Genomic DNA, 26919 nt, shown 5'->3' on the forward strand with positions numbered 1-26919 from the left:
TTTGAGAAGACTCTACTTTGAGTGAAGGCAATATCATGGCATTGGTTTCGCAAATTTCTGCAAGAGGTGTCCTCTGTACGCGCAATCATCTGCCGACGGCCCATGGGCTGGATAGGAATGGACGCCATATAAGTAAGTAAAATCCCTAAAAATAGTTTCCAGGAACTACTCTGCTACTTGAGGTTTGATCACGAAGATGGTCTCCGGACACGACGTTGAACGGAAATTATTCGTTTGCTATGAGTCGCGACACCACGTTCTCCTTTCGTTCGTAAATGTATTTATCACAGCGGTTAAAGAATAACCAACCTGGCTGAGAACAATCCAGAACGTTGGCTCAGCAGCAGCCATTTCTGGGGTAATGGACTGAAATGTAGAGTTTGCAGGATGAGCATGGCAAGCAAATGCTCTTTTATTTTTCCGTAAACTGACGAGAGGTCGCCCTTTCGCAGCGCGCACTGCTATTTGCTGGTCTCCACGGTAGTGCACCTGTCATTGTTTCTTCCTTTTAAGGGGGTTCGGGACAGTTAGGCCCAAAAATTTAATTTCAACATCAGCCCAATCTGACATCAGGTTTGAATAGGTACAGCCTTATATTTTCGCTTAGTAACATCAGTTTTTCAATTGCCAGAATAGGTCTTGCCAAAAACACAATTTTCCTTGATGACACAAAATAACACAAAATCCCAAAATTGATGAGAAATCGTCCATAACATCAGTTAGGACAGAAAATATGACATAAAATTTTACAGACTGTTCGAGGTATTGACTAAGATGATATCAACACCGAAAAATGTACACTTTGGTTGACGATGGGATCCAGGTCGTCATTTCCTGGAGAAGAACAAAAAGACGCAAAAAATGAAACTTTGAATATTTTTTGCAGCTTATTTTTGAGTTTGCCCCATATGTGGATACTTCAAACACGTTCTATAAGTGGGTCGGAACAGGTTTACCGTGGCGAAAATAGGGGTCACCGTGCATATTCTGGAGAAAAATCCAAAAAACTGTCAAAATTTGCCTAAAATTGGTAAATTCACGTCTCTATATTGCTTGTACTTCTCTGCTGCTGCTTTGGTCATAACTTATTGGATTTTTGGCTGTTAGGTGTTGCATAAACTCACTAGAGCCCTCGGCGTTCAGAACAATACAAGGATGGAATAGCTGAACTAGTAAATTTGCCGGAAAATCCTGGGCCAGTGCACGCATTATCGATAGGTACTTTTCTCCATGATTACTCTCCTGTTGGCACTTGGTTGTGATACATGTGCTCACCTAGAGGCTGAATCCTTATTCTTCGAGTTAGCTTTCATTGCTATCCAATCTAATCTAATCTTATTAAAACAGAAAAAAACGCAGCTGCTTTTATGCAGCAAACGCCGTATGCTTATATGCGAAGATACACTAAAATTACTATACATAAGATTGCTCCGTATTGCTTCCGTATTGCTTCCGTATTACTTCCGTATTACTTCCGTATCAGCCAGGCAGGGATACTACACATGCAGCTATGATAGCGCTTAGCACTGCCCCATATCAAACTACAATGAAAGCTGACATGTTGGAACGAATCAGACAACATTGAGTCCTCTTGTTCTTCAACTATGCGAGCTAAAATGTGTCCCCACGCTGGCAAAAATGATGGTATTTTACGTTGCGCACAAACAAGTGAAGCACTGTGTCACAGGGCGTTCCTTACAGTTGGGTTGCTGCTGGTTCTTCGCTAGGTGTTCAGCCACCGCTAATATAATCTTCCTTGAGATTGTCACCCGCTTCTTACCTCCGACTTGCTCCTTCATCAGTCTGGAAATGGCTGGCTCACCACTTCGTTTGTAGGACAAGACAAAGTGCTTCATCACCAACCCACTTGCAGCTGCCCGCACTGAAACTGACTTAGAGAAGCACGTTGCTTGGACCAACGGTTGAAGGGTGGCCACCCGCTTTTGCTGATGTTCTGCAAACTCCATCGCCGAACATGCTGATGCAAAAGTGACAGAGTGCTACAGGATACTGGCATCAGGGCGAGCTTCGACAATTTCAGCTAGGGCCGCAACATCCGCAACAGCATCATGAGCAGCGAACTCATTCCCAACGATGAACTATAAATCAATCTGAGGCTGTAGCTTGGGAGCTCCGGTATCGCGGTTTACGGATCAGAGTGTTCACCAATCACAAAAATGCACACCATCGACACACACATCCGTGCACACATACACACACACACACACACACACACACACACACACACACACACACACACACACACACATGCATGCTCTCACACGCAATAGAACACACGCGCGCGTACACACACATACATTCACGCATGTGTGCGTACCCACCCACATGCATGTGCACACTCATGTGCATGAGTGGAGATGCCTGCATACACATGTCACACCAACATGCCCTGGGAGCGGTCATGCACGTGTGTATAGTATGTGTGCGAGGGCACGTCCACATGAGCGCATATGCATGTGCATGTTCATACATGCGTATGGTGCACACATGCACAAACATGCAGGTCTATGCAAACACACAGACACTCGCGGCCGCCGCGCATACAGTGTGCTCATACATTTCCATAGCCATAGGGTGGCAATGACTCGCAAATATCATAAATAAATCTTATGAGATTGAAAAACGCACTTACCCAAAGCAGCTTTGGTGTTGCTTGTTGAAGCACGGGGGCCAGGGTGTTGAGCAGTTACAGGGCTATCTGTATCTATAAAATTCTCCATCCAACACTGCTGACACGGAATGACAAGTACGCTGCCCAGGTCGTACCTCTTCTCTTCAACGCAATCAATGAGCGCCAGAGGTTTGCCACATCCAGGATTCTGGCACGCAGACAATCCCACAGCCAGATACCTGAGATGAACGATTCGTCGACCGTGAAGAGGGGCACTGAACGACCTCTTCACGGGAGTCGAATCCAGTGGCGTTAGTGATGGAGATCGCCCTTTCCGTTTTTCAGGAACTCGATCGATCGCTTGAGTTTGCGAAGCGTCCCCCTCCTCGGCTTCTTGCATCGTCCAGTACGCAGAATGAGAGGCCGCGTCGTGGGTGACGGATTACTCTCCCGCGTCTTCATCTCCAGGACACGTCGGCAGGAGAACCGAGCTATCCAAAAACCGCCAATGTCAAAACAAATCCGCAAGTCCACTAGTGGCTGAGCTTCTTCCTCAAATAATTTGTCTCGACTCGAGCACGCGCTGCGAAGTCATGGTCAAACTATTTTCTGTGCATGATCGCGTCCCATTTTTCCACTCCGAAAGGCATTATTTTTCAGAAAAAAATTCGGAAATCCAACATGGCGCTAACCGTCGCGAACCTCCTTAAAAGGTACCCTTTACCCAAGGACTTTCGTTTCTACACATATTGCCTATAAGAATAACAAGCAGGTATGTTTAAGTCCGGTGGAGTCATATGATGCCTCTGGTAATTCTAGGGTAGTTGAAATGTTGGTAGGCCTAGAGATAAAGAAGTCATTGATTTCTTGCTATTTTGCATTATGTATTCTACTCATTCACCATATCCTACTCATGTTTAATCTTTTTGGGCGTGCTCAGATCCGCGCCAACCTACTTTAACAACCGAGTTATTCAACGCAACGTCTATCTGTGCAACAGCGTCAGAAGCCCAGTACAAAACACTGAATATAAGCAGCTATTGCTTTAAGCTATGGGAAAAATCCCTGCCACCCAAGCCGCAAGCAGCCAGCAGTATGGTGCAATGCACTGCCAACAATTCAATATGCTTTCACAACCTTGCCCTTGGCAAAGAATACGTCTTTAAAGCTCACGTCATCACTGCCTTCAACCAAACAAGTCCAACATCAAAGGAATCACACGTGAAAACACAGGGAGAAGGTGAAGACAATGTAATACTATTATATCCATTAGGGGAGGTGAATTATTTTATTGATAAAGAAAATCATTACACGAAGCACAGAGGTCATGTTATAGTTTCGACTAGGCCTTTGGTAACACTACTTTTCAAGTCGAATACAATGGTGATTAAGAAGGTAGCAAGGAAGTCCTTATCACCGGAACATTGGCGTTTGGAGCACTGACAAAAAAGCACTTTAACCCTTTGTGTACCAGGCATCTAATGTATGCGCGCGGTACTCATCGGTAATGATAGACCTATAGCATAAAACTAAGACACATTTTGTATGTGCAAGTTATGTTTTTCTGAATCTGTTGGCATCAATGTGTCCAGGTAAGAACATATTTTGACCGAGCACACAACTACAGGTACAGGCCATACCTGGAATACCTATTTCTGAGTCAATTGTCCAAATTCCTGACAATTTAGATCCGTGTACTCGGAATCGTGAATAGGGTTGTTGAAATGTTGGTAGTTCTAGAGATAAAGAAGTCATTGATTTCTTGCTATTTTACATTATGAATCCTACTCATTCACCATATCCTACTCATGTTTAATCTTTTTGGGCGTGATCAGATCCGCGCCAACCTACTTTAACAACCGAGTTATTCAACGCAACGTCCATCTGTGCAACAGCGTCCGAAGCCCAGTACAAAACACTGAATATAAGCAGCTATTGCTTTAAGCTACGGGAAAAATCCCTGCCACCCAAGCCGCAAGCGGCCAGCAGTATGGTGCAATGCACTGCCAACAATTCAATATGCTTTCACAACCTTGCCCGTGGCAAAGAATACGTCTTTAAAGCTCACGTCATCACTGCCTTCAACCAAACAAGTCCAACATCAAAGGAATCACACGTGAAAACACAGGGAGAAGGTGAAGACAATGTAATACTATTATATCCATTAGGGGAGGTGAATTATTTTATTGATAAAGAAAATTATTACACGAAGCACAGAGGTCATATTATAGTTTCGACTAGGCCTTTGGTAACACTACTTTTCAAGTCGAATACAATGGTGATTAAGAATGTAGCAAGCAAGTCTTTATAACCGGAACTTTGGTGTTTGGAGCATCGACAAAAAAGCACTTTAACCCTTTCCATGCCAGCCTGTTTTCCTGTGTTGGCCACGCATTGTTCAGGCGCTGAGCTCAACTGTTCAAAGCTGCACGCGCACATCAGAACAAAATATATTGCTATTTCACTATACCTTGATGGATTTTCACGATCCATGGCTTGTTGGAAAGATCTGGACAACAGGAAGCCATTTCAGGGACTCACAGCGCGACAGGCATACCAGGGCCACTTCCATCGCCTCTCAAAGTCCCCCTACCATGCCTGAAAACAAAAAAAACGACTGCCTCTCATGTTTTCTTTCGTCTTCTTGCTCATTGTGAACTGATTTTCACGATTCAAACTGCGTTGGAAAGCTGAGATTCAAGCGCGTTTGTTGCAGCTGACTGCGCACGCGCTGTGTCTAGGGGAAATCCCCTAGCCCGCACGATGTCGCGCACAAAAATTTGAATCGATCGCCAAAAAATGAAATTTGCGCATTCTGGCCGTCCAATTTATCGCCGCTCGGTCATCCCTTATCGTATCGCGAAGAACTTTATATCCCTGGAAAGCTGAGCTCAAGACCTTTCCAGCGATGTCTCAACCCTAGCAGTCCGAGATATTTTGACAGAGTTACGACAGTTTGTACACTCGTCTATAGCGCGCGATACACATGAACTGTACAGTGTACATTGTACAGTGTAGGCAGAACGCGTAAACGCGTCCACGGCCAATCGGCTCATACTAAAAAAACGCGTATACGCGTCCATGGCATGGAAAGGGTTAACCCTTTGTGTACCAGACATCTAATGTATGCGCGGGGTACTCATCGGTAATGATGGACCTATAGCATAAAACTAAGACACATTTTGTATGTGCAAGTTATGTTTTTCTGAATCTGTTGGTATCAATGTGTCCAGGTAAGAACATATTTTGACCGAGCACACAACTACAGATACAGGCCATACCTGGAATACCTATTTCTGAGTCAATTGTCCATATTCCTGACAATTTCGATCCGTGTACTCGGAATCGTGAATAGAGTTGTTGAAATGTTGGTAGTTCTAGAGATAAAGAAGTCATTGATTTCTTGCTATTTTACATTATGTATCCTACTCATTCACCATATCCTACTCATGTTTAATCTTTTTGGGCGTGCTCAGATCCGCGCCAACCTACTTTAACAACCGAGTTATTCAACGCAACGTCTATCTGTGCAACAGCGTCAGAAGCCCAGTACAAAACACTGAATATAAGCAGCTATTGCTTTAAGCTACGGGAAAAATCCCTGCCTACCAAGCCGCAAGCAGCCAGCAGTATGGTGCAATGCACTGCCAACAATTCAATATGCTTTCACAACCTTGCCTTTGGCAAAGAATACGTCTTTAAAGCTCACGTCATCACTGCCTTCAACCAAACAAGTCCAACATCAAAGGAATCACACGTGAAAACACAGGGAGAAGGTGAAGGCAATGTAATACTATTATATCCATTAGGGGAGTAGAATTATTTTATTGATAAAGAAAATTATTACACGAAGCACAGAGGTCATATTATAGTTTCGACTAGGCCTTTGGTAACACTACGAGGTGAATTGCTATTTCTGGACATTGTACATTTCTGGACATTTCGAGTAAAATAATTTTTCGTCGCGTGTAGAGTCAAGTCATTAAGGTTGATGAACTTTTTTCTTGTTGTAGTTGACAGCTGGGCTGTTGTAGTTTCTCCTCGTGTCGGTGCCTTGTTGATAGCCTTTTCTTGGGAGGCATTTCAACGAGTTTTGTGGTACTATGTCGCAAGAGAATTTTGAATTTTGAGTAAAATAAGAAGTAATGGACGAATCGTTGGCTTCCCCATGTGCACTCCACTTCAGACGCTGTATAGTCTTGGCTCTGCTGGCTGGAAGTGTGGAGAGGCCGACTGCAGTCCACCAATAGAAAAATAACAAAAATGGTGCAGTATAGGATGCCTATTGACGCTATTTTACTCTCATGTCCAGAATTCCATACACTGAATTTTAGGCCAAAAAATTTGCCTGTCGAAAACATCCTGCTATACAATCTCTGGGATCACAGCATGAGCAATTGTCACATATTTGGAAAGATGAAGGATTAGGCCATACAATAGATACAAAAAGATATGAAAAATGTAAAACACACAGCCAGTGGGCCTCTGTTTTATTTTCATGTCCAGAAATTGCTATTCACCTCGTACTTTTCAAGTCGAATACAATGGTGATTAAGAATGTAGCAAGCAAGTCCTTATAACCGGAACTTTGGTGTTTGGAGCATTGACAAAAAAGCACTTTAACCCTTTGTGTACCAGGCATCTAATGTATGCGCGCGGTACTCATCGGCAATGATGGACCTATAGCATAAAACTAAGACACATTTTGTATGTGCAAGTTATGTTTTTCTGAATCTGTTGGTATCAATGTGTCCAGGTAAGAACATATTTTGACCGAGCACACAACTACAGATACAGGCCATACCTGGAATACCTATTTCTGAGTCAATTGTCCATATTCCTGACAATTTCGATCCGTGTACTCGGAATCGTGAATAGGGTAGTTGAAATGTTGGTAGTTCTAGAGATAAAGAAGTCATTGATTTCTTGCTATTTTACAGTAGGTATCCTACTCATTCACCATATCCTACTCATGTTTAATCTTTTTGGGCGTGCTCAGATCCGCGCCAACCTACTTTAACAACCGAGTTATTCAACGCAACGTCTATCTGTGCAACAGCGTCAGAAGCCCAGTACAAAACACTGAATATAAGCAGCTATTGCTTTAAGCTACGGGAAAAATCCCTGCCACCCAAGCCGCAAGCAGCCAGCAGTATGGTGCAATGCACTGCCAACAATTCAATATGTTTTCACAACCTTGCCCTTGGCAAAGAATACGTCTTTAAAGCTCACGTCATCACTGCCTTCAACCAAACCAGTCCAACATCAAAGGAATCACACGTGAAAACACAGGGAGAAGGTGAAGACAATGTAATACTATTATATCCATTAGGGGAGGTGAATTATTTTATTGATAAAGAAAATTATTACACGAAGCACAGAGGTCATATTATAGTTTCGACTAGGCCTTTGGTAACACTACTTTTCAAGTCGAATACAATGGTGATTAAGAAGGTAGCAAGCAAGTCCTTATAACCGGAACTTTGGCGTTTGGAGCACTGACAAAAAAGCACTTTAACCCTTTGTGTACCAGGCATCTAATGTATGCGCGGGGCACTCATCGGTAATGATGGACCTATAGCATAAAACTAAGACACATTTTGTATGTGCAAGTTATGTTTTTCTGAATCTGTTGGTATCAATGTGTCCAGGTAAGAACATATTTTGACCGAGCACACAACTACAGATACAGGCCATACCTGGAATACCTATTTCTGAGTCAATTGTCCATATTCCTGACAATTTCGATCCGTGTACTCGGAATCGTGAATAGGGTTGTTGAAATGTTGGTAGGCCTAGAGATAAAGAAGTCATTGATTTCTTGCTATTTTGCATTATGTATTCTACTCATTCACCATATCCTACTCATGTTTAATCTTTTTGGGCGTGATCAGATCCGCGCCAACCTACTTTAACAACCGAGTTATTCAACGCAACGTCTATCTGTGCAACAGCGTCAGAAGCCCAGTACAAAACACTGAATATAAGCAGCTATTGCTTTAAGCTACGGGAAAAATCCCTGCCACCCAAGCCGCAAGCAGCCAGCAGTATGGTGCAATGCACTGCCAACAATTCAATATGCTTTCACAACCTTGCCCTTGGCAAAGAATACGTCTTTAAAGCTCACGTCATCACGGCCTTCAACCAAACAAGTCCAACATCAAAGGAATCACACGTGAAAACACAAGGAGAAGGTGAAGACAATGTAATACTATTATATCCATTAGGGGAGGTGAATTATTTTATTGATAAAGAAAATCATTACACGAAGCACAGAGGTCATATTATAGTTTCGACTAGGCCTTTGGTAACACTACTTTTCAAGTCGAATACAATGGTGGTTAAGAAGGTAGCAAGCAAGTCCTTATAACCGGAACTTTGGTGTTTGGAGCATTGACAAAAAAGCACTTTAACCCTTTGTGTACCAGGCATCTAATGTATGCGCGGGGTACTCATGGGTAATGATGGACCTATAGCATAAAACTAATACACATTTTGTAGGTGCAAGTTATGTTTTTCTGAATCTGTTGGTTTCAATGTGTCCAGGTAAGAACATATTTTGGCCGAGCACACAACTACAGATACAGGCCATACCTGGAATACCTATTTCTGAGTCAATTGTCCATATTCCTGACAATTTAGATCCGTGTACTCGGAATCTTGAATATACTTGCTGACATTGCCCCTCTTCACACAGAGCAACAGGAGACCACTGCACTAGTGTATAGCCGCCAGTTGCATGCTTCAACAATAGCGAAAGGACGGAAAAGAGCCATATTGCGTGAATACCAGATGCCAAACAATTGCATCAAAATTTCAAATTATTGAAATTGTGTCAGAGTTGAATATGGACTTTTCACTTATCTACTTGCGTCCAGCGAGGGTATTGGCGATTGAGAAGACCAGGAATAGTCGAAGGGTGAGGAAATTCACCTGCCTTGATTATTTCAGGCCATCCCTGAGCTCCCTCTCGCTGCTGCTTGGAGAGCGAATACGGCAATGGCTTCAGCGATGGAAATTCTCATTTTCGATTCAGATCCTGAGACTATATCGCAACTACAACTCTCTCCTGGCGTTCACAATCACTAGTAGACATCGACAACAGCTAGAGCAAGCTATATTCCAGATACAAGCAGCGTAACCGAACGAAAACACGATCGAAATTGCTAAAATATATCGCAGAGCGCTGAAATTGCAAAGCGCACTTTTCGCCGCGATCGTTCTCTATACTTTCAAATGGCAACCTACCCACATCATACATCAAAATTTGCAGTGGGATCTCAGCTGCTTAGCGCAACAAACGCGTGTCGATCGGAGCAAGGACGCCGGCGAACGGCGCGGCGCAGTGTGGTGCGTCGAACCGTAACGTACGTTAGGGTTCGAGATGGGGCTGGTACACTAAGGGTTAAATGACCGTCTCAATCTTTGGTTAGTAGCTATTGGTCGTTGATGGGATATTATCGCTGTCGGGTGTCTTTTGCGCTGCTACGTTCCGCTGTATTGTGTGTCTGGGGTGCTCGGTTGGCCCGTCACCGTCCAGTTCACATGCTTCGTGAGTTGGCGATGGTGGAGGGTCGGGTTCCCCACCCGTAATTAACACTGCACCGAGCTTGTTTTGTGTGAAAGTATATTATTATTATTCTTTTATTTAGAAGTATTACAAAATAGTTGAGAGGCTTTGAATCGTTTTTATCAAAAATCTAAATATTTGCCGGTTTGGAAGGTGAAAACTTTAAATGACCGCCAAAGTGCATGTTGTAAGTACTTCAAGTACTTGCTTGCAACCTTGTTATTCACTATTGTATTCGGCTTGAAAAGTAATGGCACGAAATTCCTAGTCGAAACTATACGGCTTTTATGCTTCGTGTGCTGATTTGTGTTCCTCCAACGAAGGATCTATTGATAAAAGAAAATAAACAGTTTGATAGCAGTTCGAATTATTCACATTCCGTAACTTCAACTGCATCCGCTAGGCGACATCCCTCGAAGAAGATTATTCAATCAAACCAAGTAGATCTGTTAATCAGGCCCTTCATACAAGTTATTATGAATTTACAAATATTAAAAATCGTTTCCATATGTCCTTTATTCCTTTCTACATTTATTATTGGCTCAATACCCGAGTTTGCAGCCTAGAGAGCGTGTGTGGGCAGGCGTGTGTTTACCGCCATATTGCCAGGTGTGTCTTTAGACTCTTTACCACCATATTTATCAACCATAAATACCCGAGTTATAAAAAATAATGCAAATAATGAAGGAGCTAAGTACCTATGCAGGTGTCCCTTTGCTGATAGTGTGCTGTGACAACAAGTCGAGGGTGCCTGGAGAGCACAGGTTTCTGATGTGATAGTTGACGAACAATAGAGCATAATGTTTTTGGCAAAGCGGAGCTTCATATTATGCAATCATCAGGCAACATGGAAAACGGTGCTGGCCACGCCAATATTGGTATCCAGGAATCGCCTCGTGGTTTTGTAAGTAGGTGTAACACTTACACATATCGGTAAAATCAGAATGTAGCCTCAAACGGTGCTCGTAAACAGTGTCCAAGCGCCAGAATTAGTAGAAACGGACAAAACCTCCTCAGTAAACATTGCGTCACCTAACTGTCTACCTCTATAGTCTACTGGTTACACCAGACACACACTACTAGTATGCGCTAGCGTAACACTGTTAGACCTGAAATCAACACAACTGTTCCTGCCTCTTCTTTGTGTACACATTTTCACACACAAGCCTCGTTACGGACAAAATAAGCACAGTGTGATGAAGGAATGTATAATGAGTCATGTTCAATTCAACTGAGGATGACGTCACGCATGTCGAGCTCCTTGCCTGTAACGAAACCATACGTTGAGCACAGCCTCCTGCCTACACCACCTACAACCTTTGCGTTAGCATAGCACCACTAGCCTTGAAACTAACACAGCCCTACGTGTATACACACAATTTTCACATTACTAACTTATACCCCTAAATCAACACCTTAATCACCGGTGTGGCTAGCTGCATCTTTAATTAAATTACCTGATTATTACATTGCGTGAAAGTCAGTGTTGAAACAAACAAGCCTTGTTCTGACGTGCTCAGTCTAGTCAGGTGTTTATATATTTGCTTCCCTACAGGGATACCCCAAGGCCATACTTTAGCGAGGCTAATTCAATTCGTCAATTCGGTAGCCGATATGAAGAAATACGTACAAAAGCAAGGCATCTTGTTACAAATAAATTGATATAATTATTCATGTGCAAAAATGGAGCAAGCGGGCGGTAAGGAGAGAAGGAGCTCTCACACTAAAAAAGATCCTTCGGAACACCACCACTGACAAGGATCATGAAGACTCATATCCAGGTCCTACAACGTTGTCGTGACGGGAGAAAACTCACCACAACATGGAGGCGATGCACGAAGCATAAACATAGCAGCACAGCAAGGACATATCTGTTGATAGATAAACGTTTCGCCTCTAGACAGCTGTTTCGCTCCTTCGAGCTGAACACTAGAGGATGAGATTGATTATAATGCAGTGTAAAGGAATGATAAACAGCAGAAATGGCGCAAGTGCGCGTTTTCTATATAGAACATTGGTATATTCAAGATTTTAAAGGTGAAAATAGTGCGAAGAGCTATTGAGTATTGTACTCGTTCATTGGTGGAGGAACACAACATACAGGCGAGTTGAACCTTACGCGGAAATGACACTACACGTTACATTACATTGTACACAAAGGTTCCTCGAAATACTTGATACATCTACTGTTCCATGCCCAAGCCACCGGAGGGCTCACACCTCAAACGGGCGAAGAAAGGAGACTTAAGAAATGTTTCTTAAAGATCAATTGCAGAATGCTAGGTGTTTGTGCTGTATTGTTTTGTTTCATGACATTGTATGTCTGTGTGATCTCTTTGCCACTTGCGTAGTATCAACCACTATTATGATCACCACGACCAACGGCAGTGTGCTCAGCACAGACGGGCCTCGGACTGTTGGCGGAAAGGGTGAAGTAAGAAATAACGTTCAGGGAGCCGGAGAAATTGCAGCAGGAGTCGTGTGTGCGATCTTGGCTGCAGTCGTGGTTGCGGGGCTGATCATCCGACGAAAAAGAACAGCTGCTTCCTTCTCCTTGAAATGGTTTCCAGGTATCTGAGTCACTATGCTTACTTTCAAAATAATTATTTATTGTTAGACATCCTTGTTTTCACAGAAGGTTTTTCTTCTGTATATGCCGGGCTTAATCCTGTGAATACTGCGAAAAAATGAGCGAGTTCTTGTGCATTATGATGGAAGAAACCTAATTAAGGAGCGGAAATGGGAAACAATGTGGCGTGGCATGAGTTATTCACGGTCCTTTTTGTTGAACCGTCACACAGACTTTATGACAAACAATGTACATGTACTTCAGTAGACGTCGCGGCATGCTCAGTGCTGCCATATACATGGATATGTACTTAGAGAAGTACATTTGTCATGATGATTTGCAGTCAGAAGTAGTTTGTGAAGGTGAAGAAAGTTGCGAAAAAAAAAGTGGCGAACAAAATGGCGAGCATCTTTGGGAGGGCTTCCAGGGAGTATTACAAAATACACATTTGGAGACACACTTAATTTGCAAATTACATGGAAAACCTTCATTTTGAATGTGTTCGAGAGCTGATTAATTCGCTGCAGTGGTGCCTCAGAGAATTGCAGTAAGCCTATATATCTAGTGATGATAATGCTGGACACTGGAACAGAAGAGTGACCTGAGATCACTCTCCACAGGAGCGTTGCCCCTAGCACAAACGTAAGGTTTCCTCTCTGCGGTTTCCTCCTTCTGATACAGGGCTCGTGATATTTTCTACAACAGGAACCCCAAGAGTGGGGCCAGATGTAAGTGCTTTATGATGGGTTATCATAAACGGATTGCGCACTCACATAATTTTGCAGCTTACCCTTCATCATTCGCCGGTTTTAGTCATGTGAATCAACATCACCGTGACCCAACAGAGTGCATGAACAGGCATATTTGTCCAAAATATTCCTGGGTGTTTGATGTGTATATGACTGGTAGACTTATATTATACTTTTGCAGAATGCTGTGTGAAGTGATGCGTCCTTGCTAGTGTCAATGTTATCACTTTAACAATAAAATGCACCTGAGAAAATCACTGCTATCACTTGCTTCCCCTATTTTCGCATTCAAAGAACCTTTTCTCACAGAACACTTTTCTTTATGTGGAGTAAAGTAAAGCCATCTCTATGTGGTGCCATTTAGTAAATTCTGAACCACAGGGAATTGATCCAGAATTCAATACTATCAGGGGATTTATTGAGTTAAAGATAATTACATAAAAGGAATGGTCTTTCCCAGACGTAATTACGGGCTTGCCCGTGTTACCTGGATATAGTATTGCAGTTTTGTGGTTTCATTTTCTTTCCGACAGGACGCTAATCCAATTGAACGGAACCAAGGTGCTGACGATGGACTCGTTGGTGGTGGACAACCCGAGAGACATCAGAATCGCTATGAAGAGGTTCGGTCTAACTTAGGACTAGAGCAAACACAATGCTTTTAACAAGCAACGTGTCAAATTTTGCTGTGGTAATTTTATTGCGAAGTTGATGGACACACCATTGGTCATCCAATCACAAATTGTCACGGAAATTAAGTTATTCTGCTTAAACCAAGACTGATAAAAAGTTACACGATTGGAAAATGTTATTGAGATATTGGTAATATGCAGTGAAAAGACCACTTGATTTGAGCATGGTGTGTGTACGGTTTCATGCCATGAAGTACCTGCAGTGGAGTTCGCGCATATTAAGGACGGTCTCTTTATCTTTGTGACAATATGCGCTCGTGTGCAACGGGAGGTCAGCACAGGAAGTGTCAAATGTCTTATCTGCATCGGTTTCAATCTTTGTTGACTAGCTGAAAGATCGAGGCCTGATCCTAAATGCTGGAAAGAGCCAGGTTGTGCCGATTCCTGCCAGTCGTCAGGGCACTGTAGACTTAGAGGTGGCCTGCCATGGCACTCCATTGCCTAATGCGCGTCGTTATCTTGGCGAAACGATCGATTCCTGCATGTCCTGGCACGCCCACATTGCCCATTGTTCCGCACGCGTTTCCCAGAAGATCGATCGCTATGGAGAATGCGTCGCTGCCTGAACCACAAGTCCCGCATGACGTACTTCAAGTCGCTGATCATTTTTGACCTGCTGTATGCTTCCAACTCGTATTCGAGCTCCCTGCCACAGAAGTACCGTGATCGTGTTTAAGTCCTCCAGACTAATGGGGTTCGGGTGGTATTCGGCCGTGCGCTCTGCTAGAGTGCGTGGAAATATTCCGTGCGGCAGAAGTATTCACCCAGAAGCTCGTATACCTTTTGTGGCGCTGTCAATATGCCCTGGCAAGGCCAAAACTGCAAGCTATTCTCACTCTCCCTGCACCCGGCCATTCTCGGCTCCAATCCGCCATGGGCATGTGTGTGCCAGTTTCCACTCTGCAGCAGGTCAGGAGCGCTTGCAGGGGTGTAGTACTTTGAAATTCACTACATGGTACCCTCCGTGTCATTCATCACGCTCAGCTCTTCTGCACGCAGATTGTCCCCTTAACCCTGTAACTGAGGGAAAGCAAAATATGATTTCTGCTGATCCCCTTCACACACGAACGTGCTGGGAAGATCATCACCATCATCTTGAAACAGTTCTAGAATTTCTCAGAAATATTGTGCTGTGTTGTAAACAGTCTAAATGCGAATTCGACGAGAGACGTTTCCTTCCTAGGGTTATACTATGAACGGCACATCAACTTACCCTGATCCCAAGAAGATTATATACTTTGGAACCATGGCCAACTAAATCGTCAGTGACTGATTTGAGTAAGTGTATTGGCTTCGGAAGTTAATTCCAACGGTTTCAAAATCGACGTCGCTCGTCCATTAGAAGACATCACTGGAAAAATACACGATTTGAAAAGAACGCTGCTTGACAGAATGCATTCGAGTCTCTAAAATCAGCGTTATTGAAGGAGCCAGTGTTCCAACTGGTCGTTGTTATGAAAAACGTCACAGCACAAACTGCCGTAATTGCCTTTCCCTTGCTGGGCGTGCACCTGAATAATGGATTTGCATCAGTAGCCTATTGTTGTCGGAAACTGCCAGTTTCAGAACGCAACTATACTGCGGCAGAGAGATAACCTTTGGCTGTGGTACTATGCATTAACGTGCTGGAGAATCTATATGTTCAGCACACGAATCACAGAAGCCATAATCGACTAGGTCATTCGCACCATTACCCTTCAGGTCGAATACAATAGTCAGAGCACTGAAAAAATAGCCAAAAAGCGCTAATGGCTCCAACTATATAGAAAAACCATGAATATTACTAGTATCAAACAACAGTGAGGACCACGGTACTACGATGTCAAAACTGTGACAACTCTCGCACAATTTTTGGCCATGATTATCTTGCACCATCGCTGTGCCTGTACTGATCTGACAGCAATAAAGCTCGGTGGCACAATCATTGACTAAGTGGAAAGTACAAGGTACCTTGGTGTGATGATTGACAATGGCCGGTCATTCCAATCTCATGCCGATGCAGCAGTTTCCGAAGTCTATCGCAAAATTGATGTCCTTCGTCGGCATTTGCGAACGCTTTCGCTACATGTGAAGCGAGGCTACATGTTGGGTGTTAACATGCCTGACTTGGACTTCTCTGTTCCTGTTTTTCTTTCTTGTTCATCTGGCCATGACAAAGATAGGCAATTTATACCTTTTAGACGTGCTGAACGAGTAGCATGTGGTGCACCATTTGACACTGAGATTGTCCCGTTGTCTCATTGCTAGCATTACTCAACATTCACAATAATACATCTCATTTACTTTTTGTGTTGTCCATGTTTACGTATCAATGCTATAATCCAAAGGCCTGCTCCAAGCAGTTTTCCCTATAAGAGTTTCCCGTGAGTCTGATGCATTAAATATCCCCATTCGGCTTTATAGGAACCAAGCTGTTTGCAATTCTTTCACAATTAGAGCAGCGCTATTGTGGAATGCACTATTGCACAATGTCAAGGATTGTACCAAGAGGTCCGAATTCCGCTCTTGTATGCATGATCTAGTATTTACTTTCCATGATGTAGGACTATACCATGACCTTCATTACTCAAACAGCACTTTTTCCATACGAGAGTATACAGCTTATACAAAATACATTCCTGTTTCAGTAGAAAGGAAAAAAAGATAAAATATGAACGAGTTAAGAGTTTTCCTTTTCTACATTAATTATGGGCTCAGTTCCCGAGTTTTAAATTCCTGTTTCTTTTTTTGTTTTCTCACTTCAACTACTTTTCGGTTTGCTCCTTCCTGTTTCCTTTTATCTCTTTATGATCGGTTTTTCGGGCCACTTTGTAGTAGTGGATTGTACTGTTGAGCCACCGAAGTAAACTAAATTCAATACAAAATACAAAACACGATGCCTAACACAATAACCAAGCAAACAAGCAATTTTTTCACTAGCAAACACAGCCCTACTAATAATTAGGGGAAGAAGACAACAGAAATGACACAAGACAACAAGACAAAGGGGAGTAGGGGCGATTTGCCGATGTGGTTGGCGAGGCTCATCCGACCGGAGGTCTCGGAATCATAGCCTACGACCAGGCATCGATAGGAATGCAGCTAGGGAGGGGGGGAAATAACGTGAGAAAGCGAGAGAGAGAGAGAGAGAGTGAGAGAAGGAGATATATATATATATATAGAGAGAGAGTGAGAGAGAAGGAGAGAGATATATATAGAGAGAGAGATAGAGAGAGAGGGAGGGAGAGGGAGAGAGAGATAGAGAGAGAGAGAGAGGGAGAGAGATAGAGATAGATAGCTTTGGCGGGTCTTGGCTTCTGTCGCCGGTTTTCCGATGCCTTGGCGGGTGTGGTAGTTACCCCCTTGCCTGGCGTGAGTGATTCCCACGAAACAATCCCGATCACATTTGTTACCACCCTTGGTCACAATGTGATGTGTAACAATACAGCACAAATCTGTACTGATGTGTTGCCAGAAAATCGCGCTGTTTCTCCACCCTGGCTATGCTCTATACACTCAACATCTTTTTCCTCTTATAATCAAGCGGATCTTGACATCCCTTTTCCTTGCGCTATTGAAATGTACCTCCATCACCTTTGCCCCCTTCTTCCCTTCTCCCCTTCTCCGTATATATTCTAGTGATTGTTAGTCTTGGTCATATGCTGTCTGATGAAGTGTTTTGACACGAAACTCGGCGTAAGAGCGGAATGAGACTTGTTTGATTCATTGCTGTGTAATATTTGTAGATAGATAAATAGATAGAGAGAGAGAGAGAGAGAGAGAGAGAGAGAGAGAGAGAGAGAGAGAGGAATGGAGACAGAGAGACACAGAGAGAGAGAAAGAGAGAGAGAATGCAAGTTTGCAGGAGAGCAAACTAAATCTTGCAAGGAATGAAAGCCATTACATGGCTGTAAGACTCGGACTATTTTTCTGCGCGCAGGCTAGCTGTACGCTTGTACAAAGCCGTCGCCGCACAACTGAAGCCTCCGAATGCGGACACCACCGCCGTAACAAATGACGGCCACTGGACATTCGTCTCGTTCTCTCTATAGCACCTTTTCTTTTCATTCTCACGACTTCGATAGGCAATGGAAAGAGGTGCAGCACGATTTAACTACGCATTTGGGTTAAATATCCATACATCAATTAAAGTCCGCTCGAAACGGCTGCGACACAATCCACTGACACTGATACCTGGGCGATCGGTCTCGTCAGTTGTTGCTTAGCATTGCTGAAACCGCTCCCCTGACAGTAGCTGGAGCGACGTCTCAAGGAACACATCATGTGCAACTTGCCTCAACATGGTGGACGGATAATCTCGGGTTTCATGATGTCGAATGGAGGGGAAGCCTCCGTCCGGGAGGCTAACGCATGGCAAATTGCGAACTCTGTGCCAAACACACACAAAGCTAGACGTACCCACCCTTAGCGAAGGCACTCAGGTAGAATAATGACACTTTTTTGGTGCCCCTGTACTTCAAGATCAGCTCTGTAACTCGCTATGGTGATAATGCGCATGACGTCATATTACAAAGGTAAACATGGCGCCTTGGCCGTGTTCGCGCACTGAAAAACCACTTATCCAAGGGTATAATGGGTTGCTTGGTTTCTCTACTACGCTAGCACTGGGGATAATGCGCTGCTTGGTCTCTCTACTACGCTAGCACTGAGTTTGAGTGTGATAGAGAACGATGAAAAAGAGCACAATGAGCGACTGAACAAGGAACGTATCCATCAAAGAAAATGGAATCAGTTTGGCTGTGCCTTTACTCATCGTTTCGCTGAGTTCTGGAGAGCGAAGATGAAACCAGGGAGTCATAATTAATTTTTCGACGCGTAATCGCCACTGCGGCGCATCACACAGCTTGAAAGCCAACTTACTAGAATGACGGCTACATCAAGTAAGTTCAGCGGTGTGCGATCAAAGAAGCCGATGCAAGGCTGAAGCCAGCTGAACAACGACTCAAGAGAGATGACGACTCGCATACAGCAGATGCAGACGCAGGGTCAAAAGTGAGTCAAGCGAAAGCGACGCAAACTGAACTCAATGCGCATTTCGCCTTGTTTCTCTTGTAAAGACGCTGTGCATGGGGTGAACTATCTTCGTACAGTGATTTGCAGTCGATACGTACTGTTCTTGACCTGTTCTAAGCGTTTTCATATCCATCAAAATCCATCACGAAGTTTTGTTAAAGGAGGAAGTACTCTATTCCACTTGAGCAGTTAGTTCAACTTTCTTGCTCTCCAAAAGAAGGATGATGATGTAACAGTGTTCAGAGCAGTAAATAGATTAGCTAGGTCAAACACAGCAACGGAAGAAATCCTTGATCCTCCCACAAACACATACACGAAACCTATCGTTTCGCATTTATATTGGTGGAGATTTGAAGAAGTGCATTTAGCGACATACAACATGCGGTAAAAAAGGGTGGTAGAAAAGAACCGATTTTTAATCTTCTAACTTACAATTTGGATGAAGTTGATTGTTCCAACTCGCAACTTCGCAACTTCTAAGTTACAATTTGGAGATGAAATAACTTGATTTCAGCTTGCTATGATTTCTCGTATGAGTGCCCATCGCGGAATTTAATTATGAACAGCGAGCCTTACTATTGCTTTCTTCGGCATGTATCCACCTGAAGAGAAGGTACTGGAAGTACACATGTGCAAACCGTTGCATTTTCAATGTACTATCGCGCTTTGCAGGTTAATGCAAAACATTAACAACCAGCTGAGGCTGTGGCTTTCAACAGCATTCAAACTTTGTTTTCCTCCTTAGTATATCTTCTGCGTGGGATCTGTTGTCCAGGTGGTTGGAATGGCAGCGGATGTACCAGAGGATTCCTATGCTGCAGTGGGCGCTGATGATAGAGAATTGAGGTGCGCAGGAGCGATGGTAGCAGAACCCTGCAACAACAGTGAGAAACGGGCAACAACGGTGAGATTAATTAGAAGAGCATCACAAGTTTTTGGTCGTGCCTATTCCTCTGAGGCGCATAAATCGTTTTGTACATTTCGCCTGCATCTCCTACCTTACGAACTTAACTGAACTTACAAGTAAGCTCAACTGATGAGGGTGAATTCCCAGAAACACTGTGTATTGAGCAGGGATTAATGCTTTCTTGCAGGTTTGCCGAGTCGAAGGTGCGACGTGCTCCTTGTGTGCTCCGGCTGGCAGTCGTGAGTCACTCAAGTGTCAAGTTCGGCAAGAAGCATGTGTTCCTCGTTGGACCAACCAACTTCATTATCTCGAACCTTATTTCCAAATTGGCTTGCATTAATATTTCTTTTGTGGAACTTGAAAAGGTTGTAGGGGACACACAAATTTATAAACGAAATCAGTGAATTGTGTAAGCTGCCCATTCACCACTCACGCATCCCATTGTTTAAGGTTCAGTTTCCTCAACCGCTTTCGTTGCTTTCTCATCAGAAGACTTGTACTGGTGAAACAAGATGAACGTTTAGCACAATGCCTTTCTTTACTTCACTGGAAGTTGAGTATTTGTATTGTCTCACACGGTCATTTGGTTCTGCCAGTACAATCTTTCTGATGAGATGGCAACGAGAAAATTGAAGGATACTGAACCTTCTGCTCGTTGAAATCAAGACATATTGATCGCCATGGTCGAGTGGTGACCTTATCCCAGTGGTCGCTATTACAGATTAAACTGTACGTTTATTCCATTTTCAGCGCTTCTCAGCATAGTTCCAGCTTTAATGAGAGTTATGGTGAAGAAAGAAGGACAAATGTTACGAGTTACTACTAACTGTCCATCAACGTAACCAGATATTGTACAGTCAGCGTGTGCGACAAAATTCCACAAAATGACAAGGAGTCCTCAGACATTCGGCGACCCGCCACCTAGCTCAAACACTTCTCCAAGGCGCAAACCAGAAACCTTCCAACTTGGAAGGCTCAGGTTCACAAAGGTCCAAGAGGGGAAGGAAAGCGCAACGAAGAAGAACACGAGCTACGCATCACGGCATCAAAGAATACCGGAAGTTACTGGGTGATGACGAACCTAGTAAGAATATTGAAGAGACCGGCCCTACTACAACTCGACGATGCAAAGCAACAGACCACCCAACTTGGGAGGCTCAAGTTTATGTAATAAATATAGAAGGGAAGGCTCAGAGATGACGAATTGTTACAAACGGAAACGCCAACATCCTACTGAACTCCACTATCATGTAAATATAATGGACTAGTTATGTACAATAACAAGTAATTCCACACGACATAAGTTTCGCCGTATAGGTCATGACGGCTCATCAGGTGTGCAAAGTTCAACTCGGATGGTGAGCCAATTAAATTATGGTGAAAAAAGAAGGACAACATGTTATAACTAACTGTCCAGCAACGTAAGCCGATCTTATACAGTCAGAGAGTGCGACAAATTGGCACAAAACTGACACGGAGCACTGAGACATTCGCATATTTTGGCCTTTTTTTCACCATAATTTAATTGGCTCACCATCCGAGATTAATGAAAGTGGTCAAAAAGAGAAAAATGTAACCATAATTATCACATCCAGTCAACGAGTGAGACGACAAGGGATAAAACTGATCAACGCTACTGAGACAGTCAACGACCTGAGACATTTGTTGGACAGGTAATCATAACTCGTAATATATAGTCCCTCCTCTTTTTATCCACGATTGTTGCTGCATGACAGCACTGACTCACGGCACCCTTTTCGTTTGTGCTTTGCCCGATTGGGCACCCACTGTAAAGAGCACGATACAACACTTTTCCATACATGTCCGACTCAGTTTGCACACTATTTTTCCTATAATCACACAACTCCCGAGAACAGGGACTTCTTTTCTCACTCACACGTCAGTACTGCACACATACTCACACACACACTCTCTCTCTCTCTCTCACATACACACACACACACACACTCACACACACTCATCACAGAATAACAACTGCGGGGGGACAGCCACAGCAAGAAACATAGATACATAGATAGCAAATACCCCGTAAGCCTGGCCAATTGTCTGGCAGTTGGATATTCGACCTGTGACAGCTTTTCTACAAACGTCTTCAGCTTTTCCACCCGTCCCTTAGTGACCCGTATGATCCCTTCCCTCATGTCGACTTCCATGCCAAGCATTTCTACCGTCTGTGAGGGCTCCCAGTGGCACTTATTTTCGTTTGGAACAAATCCGGCCTGAACTAGATCTGATTTCAATCTTTTCGCTACTGCCTGTGCACCCTCAACTGTAGAGTGCCCACCCGACCCGTCATCCATGTAAAGCTGGCATCTGATGCCGTCCCTCCGCCAGTGTCTTAGTAAGACACGGGTTACCTTCGTGAAAATGTATGGGGCAGTGGATAAACCGAAGGGGAGAACACGGAAAACGAACCACCTGCGATCACCCCCCTTCCCCACCCAGGAGAAACCTAAGTACTTCCAATACGCCTTCGCAATTTCAATATGATGGTACCCACTCTTCAAATCGAACGTAACCAAATAATCTCCCTGAGAGTACACATTTGCCACGACCTTCATGTCCTCGAGCTTGAACTTAAAGTTTTGCAAATGCTTGTTTACATACCTCAAGTCCACAATGAGTCGTAGCTTCTTGCCGTTGTTCACAACGCCTAACGGACTGGTGACTACAACATCCTCCCTTTTTACTTCTTGAATGCAACCCTGGTTCAGCAGACTTTCCACCGAGTCACAAACAAACTCGGCATTCTCGCATGCACTGCGGTGGTTTGCAAATTCTCTTGCACGCGGGACCTCTATGAAGGGCAGTGCGTATCCATGCAGTACTATGGTTTGAATAAACCTAGATGCCCCCATCATGCGCCAAAATTGCATACATTTAGCTAGGCTACCTACTTGAACATCTTGAACACCAACTTCACGCACATCCCACCCACCATCAGCCTCCATCAAATAAGAATCAACATCTCTTTCTTCATCGGAATGAATTGGTGCAACAACAGCAGGCTTATTTTCTAGCAGCGGGGGCAGAGATGGTCTGGGTGCAGAATCTGACGAAGTGGTCAGCGCTGCCGCAGCGGTGGCACACAGGCCTGGGGGGTCTGGGGGGAACTGCTGGGGCAGGGGTTGCTGTGACGCCCGGCGTGAAGGGGATTGGGGAATTGCCCCAGCTCCTGGACGAGGTGGCTGGGGCACTGCCACGAAAGGGCTGCCTAACGTTAACAGTGGGGGCTCTTTGCTTCGTGCTTTGAATCGCAGCGATTAGCTTTTTTGACTTTTCGGAGGACGACAGGATGTCGACCAGCTCACCCCCCTCTTGAAACCTGCTGGCCGCCTCGTGGCCATGCACATCCGCCACCACCAACCATTCTTGTCTAGCAGACAGCAACGACTCACCTCTTCTGAGCCTCTTAGAGAGACTTCGGCCACCCTTCAGCTTCCGCAGGTCCCGCCTGGTCTTCTTGATTTGGCGTTGCAGCTGCTCATTCAGGCCGTGCTGCACTTCATAAGACCTTGTCTTCCACTTTCGCGCTGACATCGAGGTGGAGGATCTTCGCGACTTCTTCGATTTTTTGAATTTTTTGGTTTTTCTTTTCCGGCGGGAGTCATCCGACGAGTCAGACGAATCTGATGACGAGGACGATGAAGAAGATGATGACGAAGAAGATGAAGACGACGACGACACAGAAACATTACGGCGTTTACGCTTGGACGAGGACGACTCATTTCCCCGTTCCAGCTGTCCCTCGAGGAGCCTGATTCTCAGGGCGCTCTCTTCCTTTTCCGCCTCAAACTTCTCCCTCATTGCATTGAGCTCCACGGTCAGCTGCGCTGCCGAGGGGGCCTTGGATTTTTTCCTTGGAGGTACCAGCTGCGCTGCCGAGGGGGCCTTGGATTTCCTTGGAGGCATAACGGAAAGGCAGGTAGATCTACGACTGACGAAATCAAGGGAGTCCAGAAAAAGGCAACCAGCTTGCAAAGCAAGAAAACAAAAGATGAGGGACTGCGGCGTACCAGTACGCCCAAAACTGTTGGACCTCGGTCCCAGACCTGTTCGTTCGAAAAGAACAACATTTCTTGTTTATTTCGTAAAACTCAGCCAACAAGAAATGAAAACAGATCAATAAAGAACACCTTCTAACCAACAAGAGAATTAGGAGCTTGTGTCGAACCTATGTACACCACACGGAGTGGCCGTCTGTCTCGTGCACCGACGCGATTCGGAGACGACGACAACGCAACAGCAGCAGCGGCAGCCCAGGACGACGCCGGCAAGTCAACGCAGATGGCTGACATCGTCAAGACGGAACAAGAGGCTGAGCTAAGTGAAATCACTCGAGGTGGAGCTGGAGAAAGCACCAACCAGTTAGGTCCTGGTCTCCACACACCAAATAATTATATGCCTGTTTGTTCTGCTGTTCGTAATACTAATGTTAGTAGTTCCACGAATGAGTTTGTTCATGAAAGTCATGAAAACAATTTTGAAACATGTAATGCTTCCGCTACAAGTAGGCCGTTTTCATATTCGCACACACGCACCTCCACACAAATGCATGCAAACAATGATCCCGTACACGCACCACATCATGTTGCTGTAGATTTAGCACCTCACCAGCAGTACGCTGGCCAGTCCTTTTTAGGTTCCGATTTGCATGACACTCACACGCGCTCTGTGACCCCGGCTGTTACTTTTTTGCCTCATGCACACCAAAAGCGTGTCCAGTACACAAACGACGCGCAGATCGGCGAAAATGCAGGCCTTGCTGCAGCCAGCGCAGGGTACCAAAACGGGAGCAGGTCGATGAGCGCTCGTTCACTCACCACTTCATCAGCAACGTCTTGCAGCAGCCGGCGCTCGCTCCGCTCAATCGACGAACTCGACGCGGAAGCGGAACGTATCGCCGCAGAGGAGCTTGCAGAAGTAGAATGAAAGCTGATCCGCAAGAAGCTAGAACTCCAGAAGAAGTTGAACAGAAACCGGTCAAGCGGCAGCAGTAATGCCAGCGTCCGATCAAGTTCGTCCCGTCGATCACGGGAGACCGGCAACGGATCCGAGCTGACATGCGCGGATCGCATAAGCCTAGCTGAGCGCGAACAGCGCGCCGAGCGCGCGGAGAGAAACACGGGAGCAGCGCTTGAGGAAGCCAATGGTCAAATCCAGGATCTGTTACTGGACCACCAAGTCCAAGGTGAGCAGGCTTCAGGGAACGAGCCCAATGGCACACGTCCTACCCCTACAAGTGCAAGGCAGTCACACCCCATGAATCTCACCACCCACCATTTCATGGCAAGGCAGTCCACTGCCAAGGACTTGCCTCAGTTCTCTGGACATGCTGACGAGTGGCCAGCATTCATCTTCGCCCTGGAGCACACGACCAGAGAGTGCGGATTCTCGAACGGGGAGAACCTTGGACGACTGCAAAAGGCGCTGCGCGGAAAGGCAAAGGAAGCTGTACAGGGGATGATGACTCTCCCCGACAATGTAGGGGAGGTCATCTCCATCTTGAGGATGAGGTTCGGCCGCCCGGACCAGATTGTCCAGAATCTCATTCTGAAGACGAAATCACAGAGAGGCATGAAGTCGGAGGAGGCCATCGATGTACTGATTGAAATCAGCGCCCTGTGCCGCAACCTTGTGGCCACTATGCGAAGCACAAAGTGCACCGGCCATCTTTACAACCCTCAATTGGTCAAGGAGCTAGTTGGCAAGCTGTCTGGGGGGCTTCGGATCCAGTGGGGAGAGTATGTGCTTAAAACCGGCACAGACCCGCACCTGGACACCTTCTCTGCCTGGCTTCAACAGAGGGCCAAGGCTGCATGCCTAGTCGCTCAGCCGAGCCCATGTGACGTCACTCATGCCACTCCACGCACAGGCCAAACGTTCACAGTCGTGGAGGCCACCGCCGGTAAGCCACATTGCCTATTCTGCAGCAAAACTGGGCACACTACAAGTAGCTGCCGTCAGCTAGCCGCGGAGCCACTTAACGCCCGTCGGCAGTTTGTTAGTGACAGACGGCTGTGCTTCCGCTGCCTTGGCGAAGGCCACCTGGCGAGGGTATGCGAGGAGAAGGCCTGCTCGTGTGGCAAACCCCACCATCCTCTACTACACCGCGATGGCCGCGGAAGTGTAGCACCGCTAGGAAGCATGTCAGAGACGACATACACCTTGGCAACCCACGTGTCGGAACACAGTGGAAGGGTGCTGCTGAGGGCGATTCCGGTCACGGTACGAAACGGAGACACAGCGGCTGATACGTACGCACTCCTGGACGAAGGCTCAACAGTGTCCTTGATTGAAAGCGAACTGGCGGTGGAACTTGGACTTGCAGGACCAACGCGGCCCCTGAGGCTGTCATGGACGGATGGCAAGCAGCACCAGGAGTCCAGCTCCAAGGTGGTAACATTCAGCGTAGCTGGCAGGCAGAGACAGGACAGCTTCACCTTAACAAACGTCCACACTCATGCCAAGTTCAACCTGCCAACACAATCAATCAACCCTCAACGGCTGAAAAACTGCCCCCACCTGGAGGGACTTGAACTACCAACGCTGTCTTGTGCCAAGCCCAGACTCCTAATCGGACAGGATAATTACAGCCTGATCGCACCACGGGTGATCGCGGAGGGCCCTCCAAACGCACCCGTAGCTACACAGACCAAGCTAGGGTGGGTTGTTCATGGCAAAACGATCGCCGAAAGCTGCAGAGTCGATGAAGGTGTGGTCCTCTCCACCTGGGGTCTCGACAGCGACCTCCATGACCTGGTCC

At 45.3% G+C, this 26919-nt stretch overlaps 1 protein-coding gene and 1 long non-coding RNA gene across 2 annotated transcripts in view; one reads left to right on the forward strand and one right to left on the reverse strand.

The window, feature by feature from the left end:
* Positions 1–633: 633 nt before the first annotated feature.
* LOC135825986 (uncharacterized) lies at positions 634–1788 on the reverse strand. The gene is made up of 2 exons (XR_010555188.1): positions 1700–1788; positions 634–834 (listed from the first exon to the last, which is right to left on the reverse strand). It is a non-coding gene; the product is annotated as an uncharacterized LOC135825986 (long non-coding RNA).
* A 4546-nt stretch (positions 1789–6334) lies between these two features.
* Positions 6335–26919, forward strand: part of LOC135826341 (uncharacterized) — a 33628-nt gene continuing 13043 nt past the window's right edge. Inside the window, exons 1-7 of the mRNA XM_065338955.1 lie at positions 6335–6408; positions 7632–7931; positions 8527–8826; positions 12554–12772; positions 13453–13499; positions 14054–14143; positions 20001–20129. Of these exons, the coding sequence (XP_065195027.1) occupies positions 7787–7931; positions 8527–8826; positions 12554–12772; positions 13453–13499; positions 14054–14143; positions 20001–20129 (930 nt within the window). The 5' untranslated portion in view covers positions 6335–6408; positions 7632–7786. The remainder of the gene's footprint in view (positions 6409–7631; positions 7932–8526; positions 8827–12553; positions 12773–13452; positions 13500–14053; positions 14144–20000; positions 20130–26919) is intronic.

This window comes from Sycon ciliatum, chromosome 10 (assembly GCF_964019385.1).
Source record: "Sycon ciliatum chromosome 10, ocSycCili1.1, whole genome shotgun sequence".
Taxonomy (NCBI): domain Eukaryota; kingdom Metazoa; phylum Porifera; class Calcarea; order Leucosolenida; family Sycettidae; genus Sycon; species Sycon ciliatum.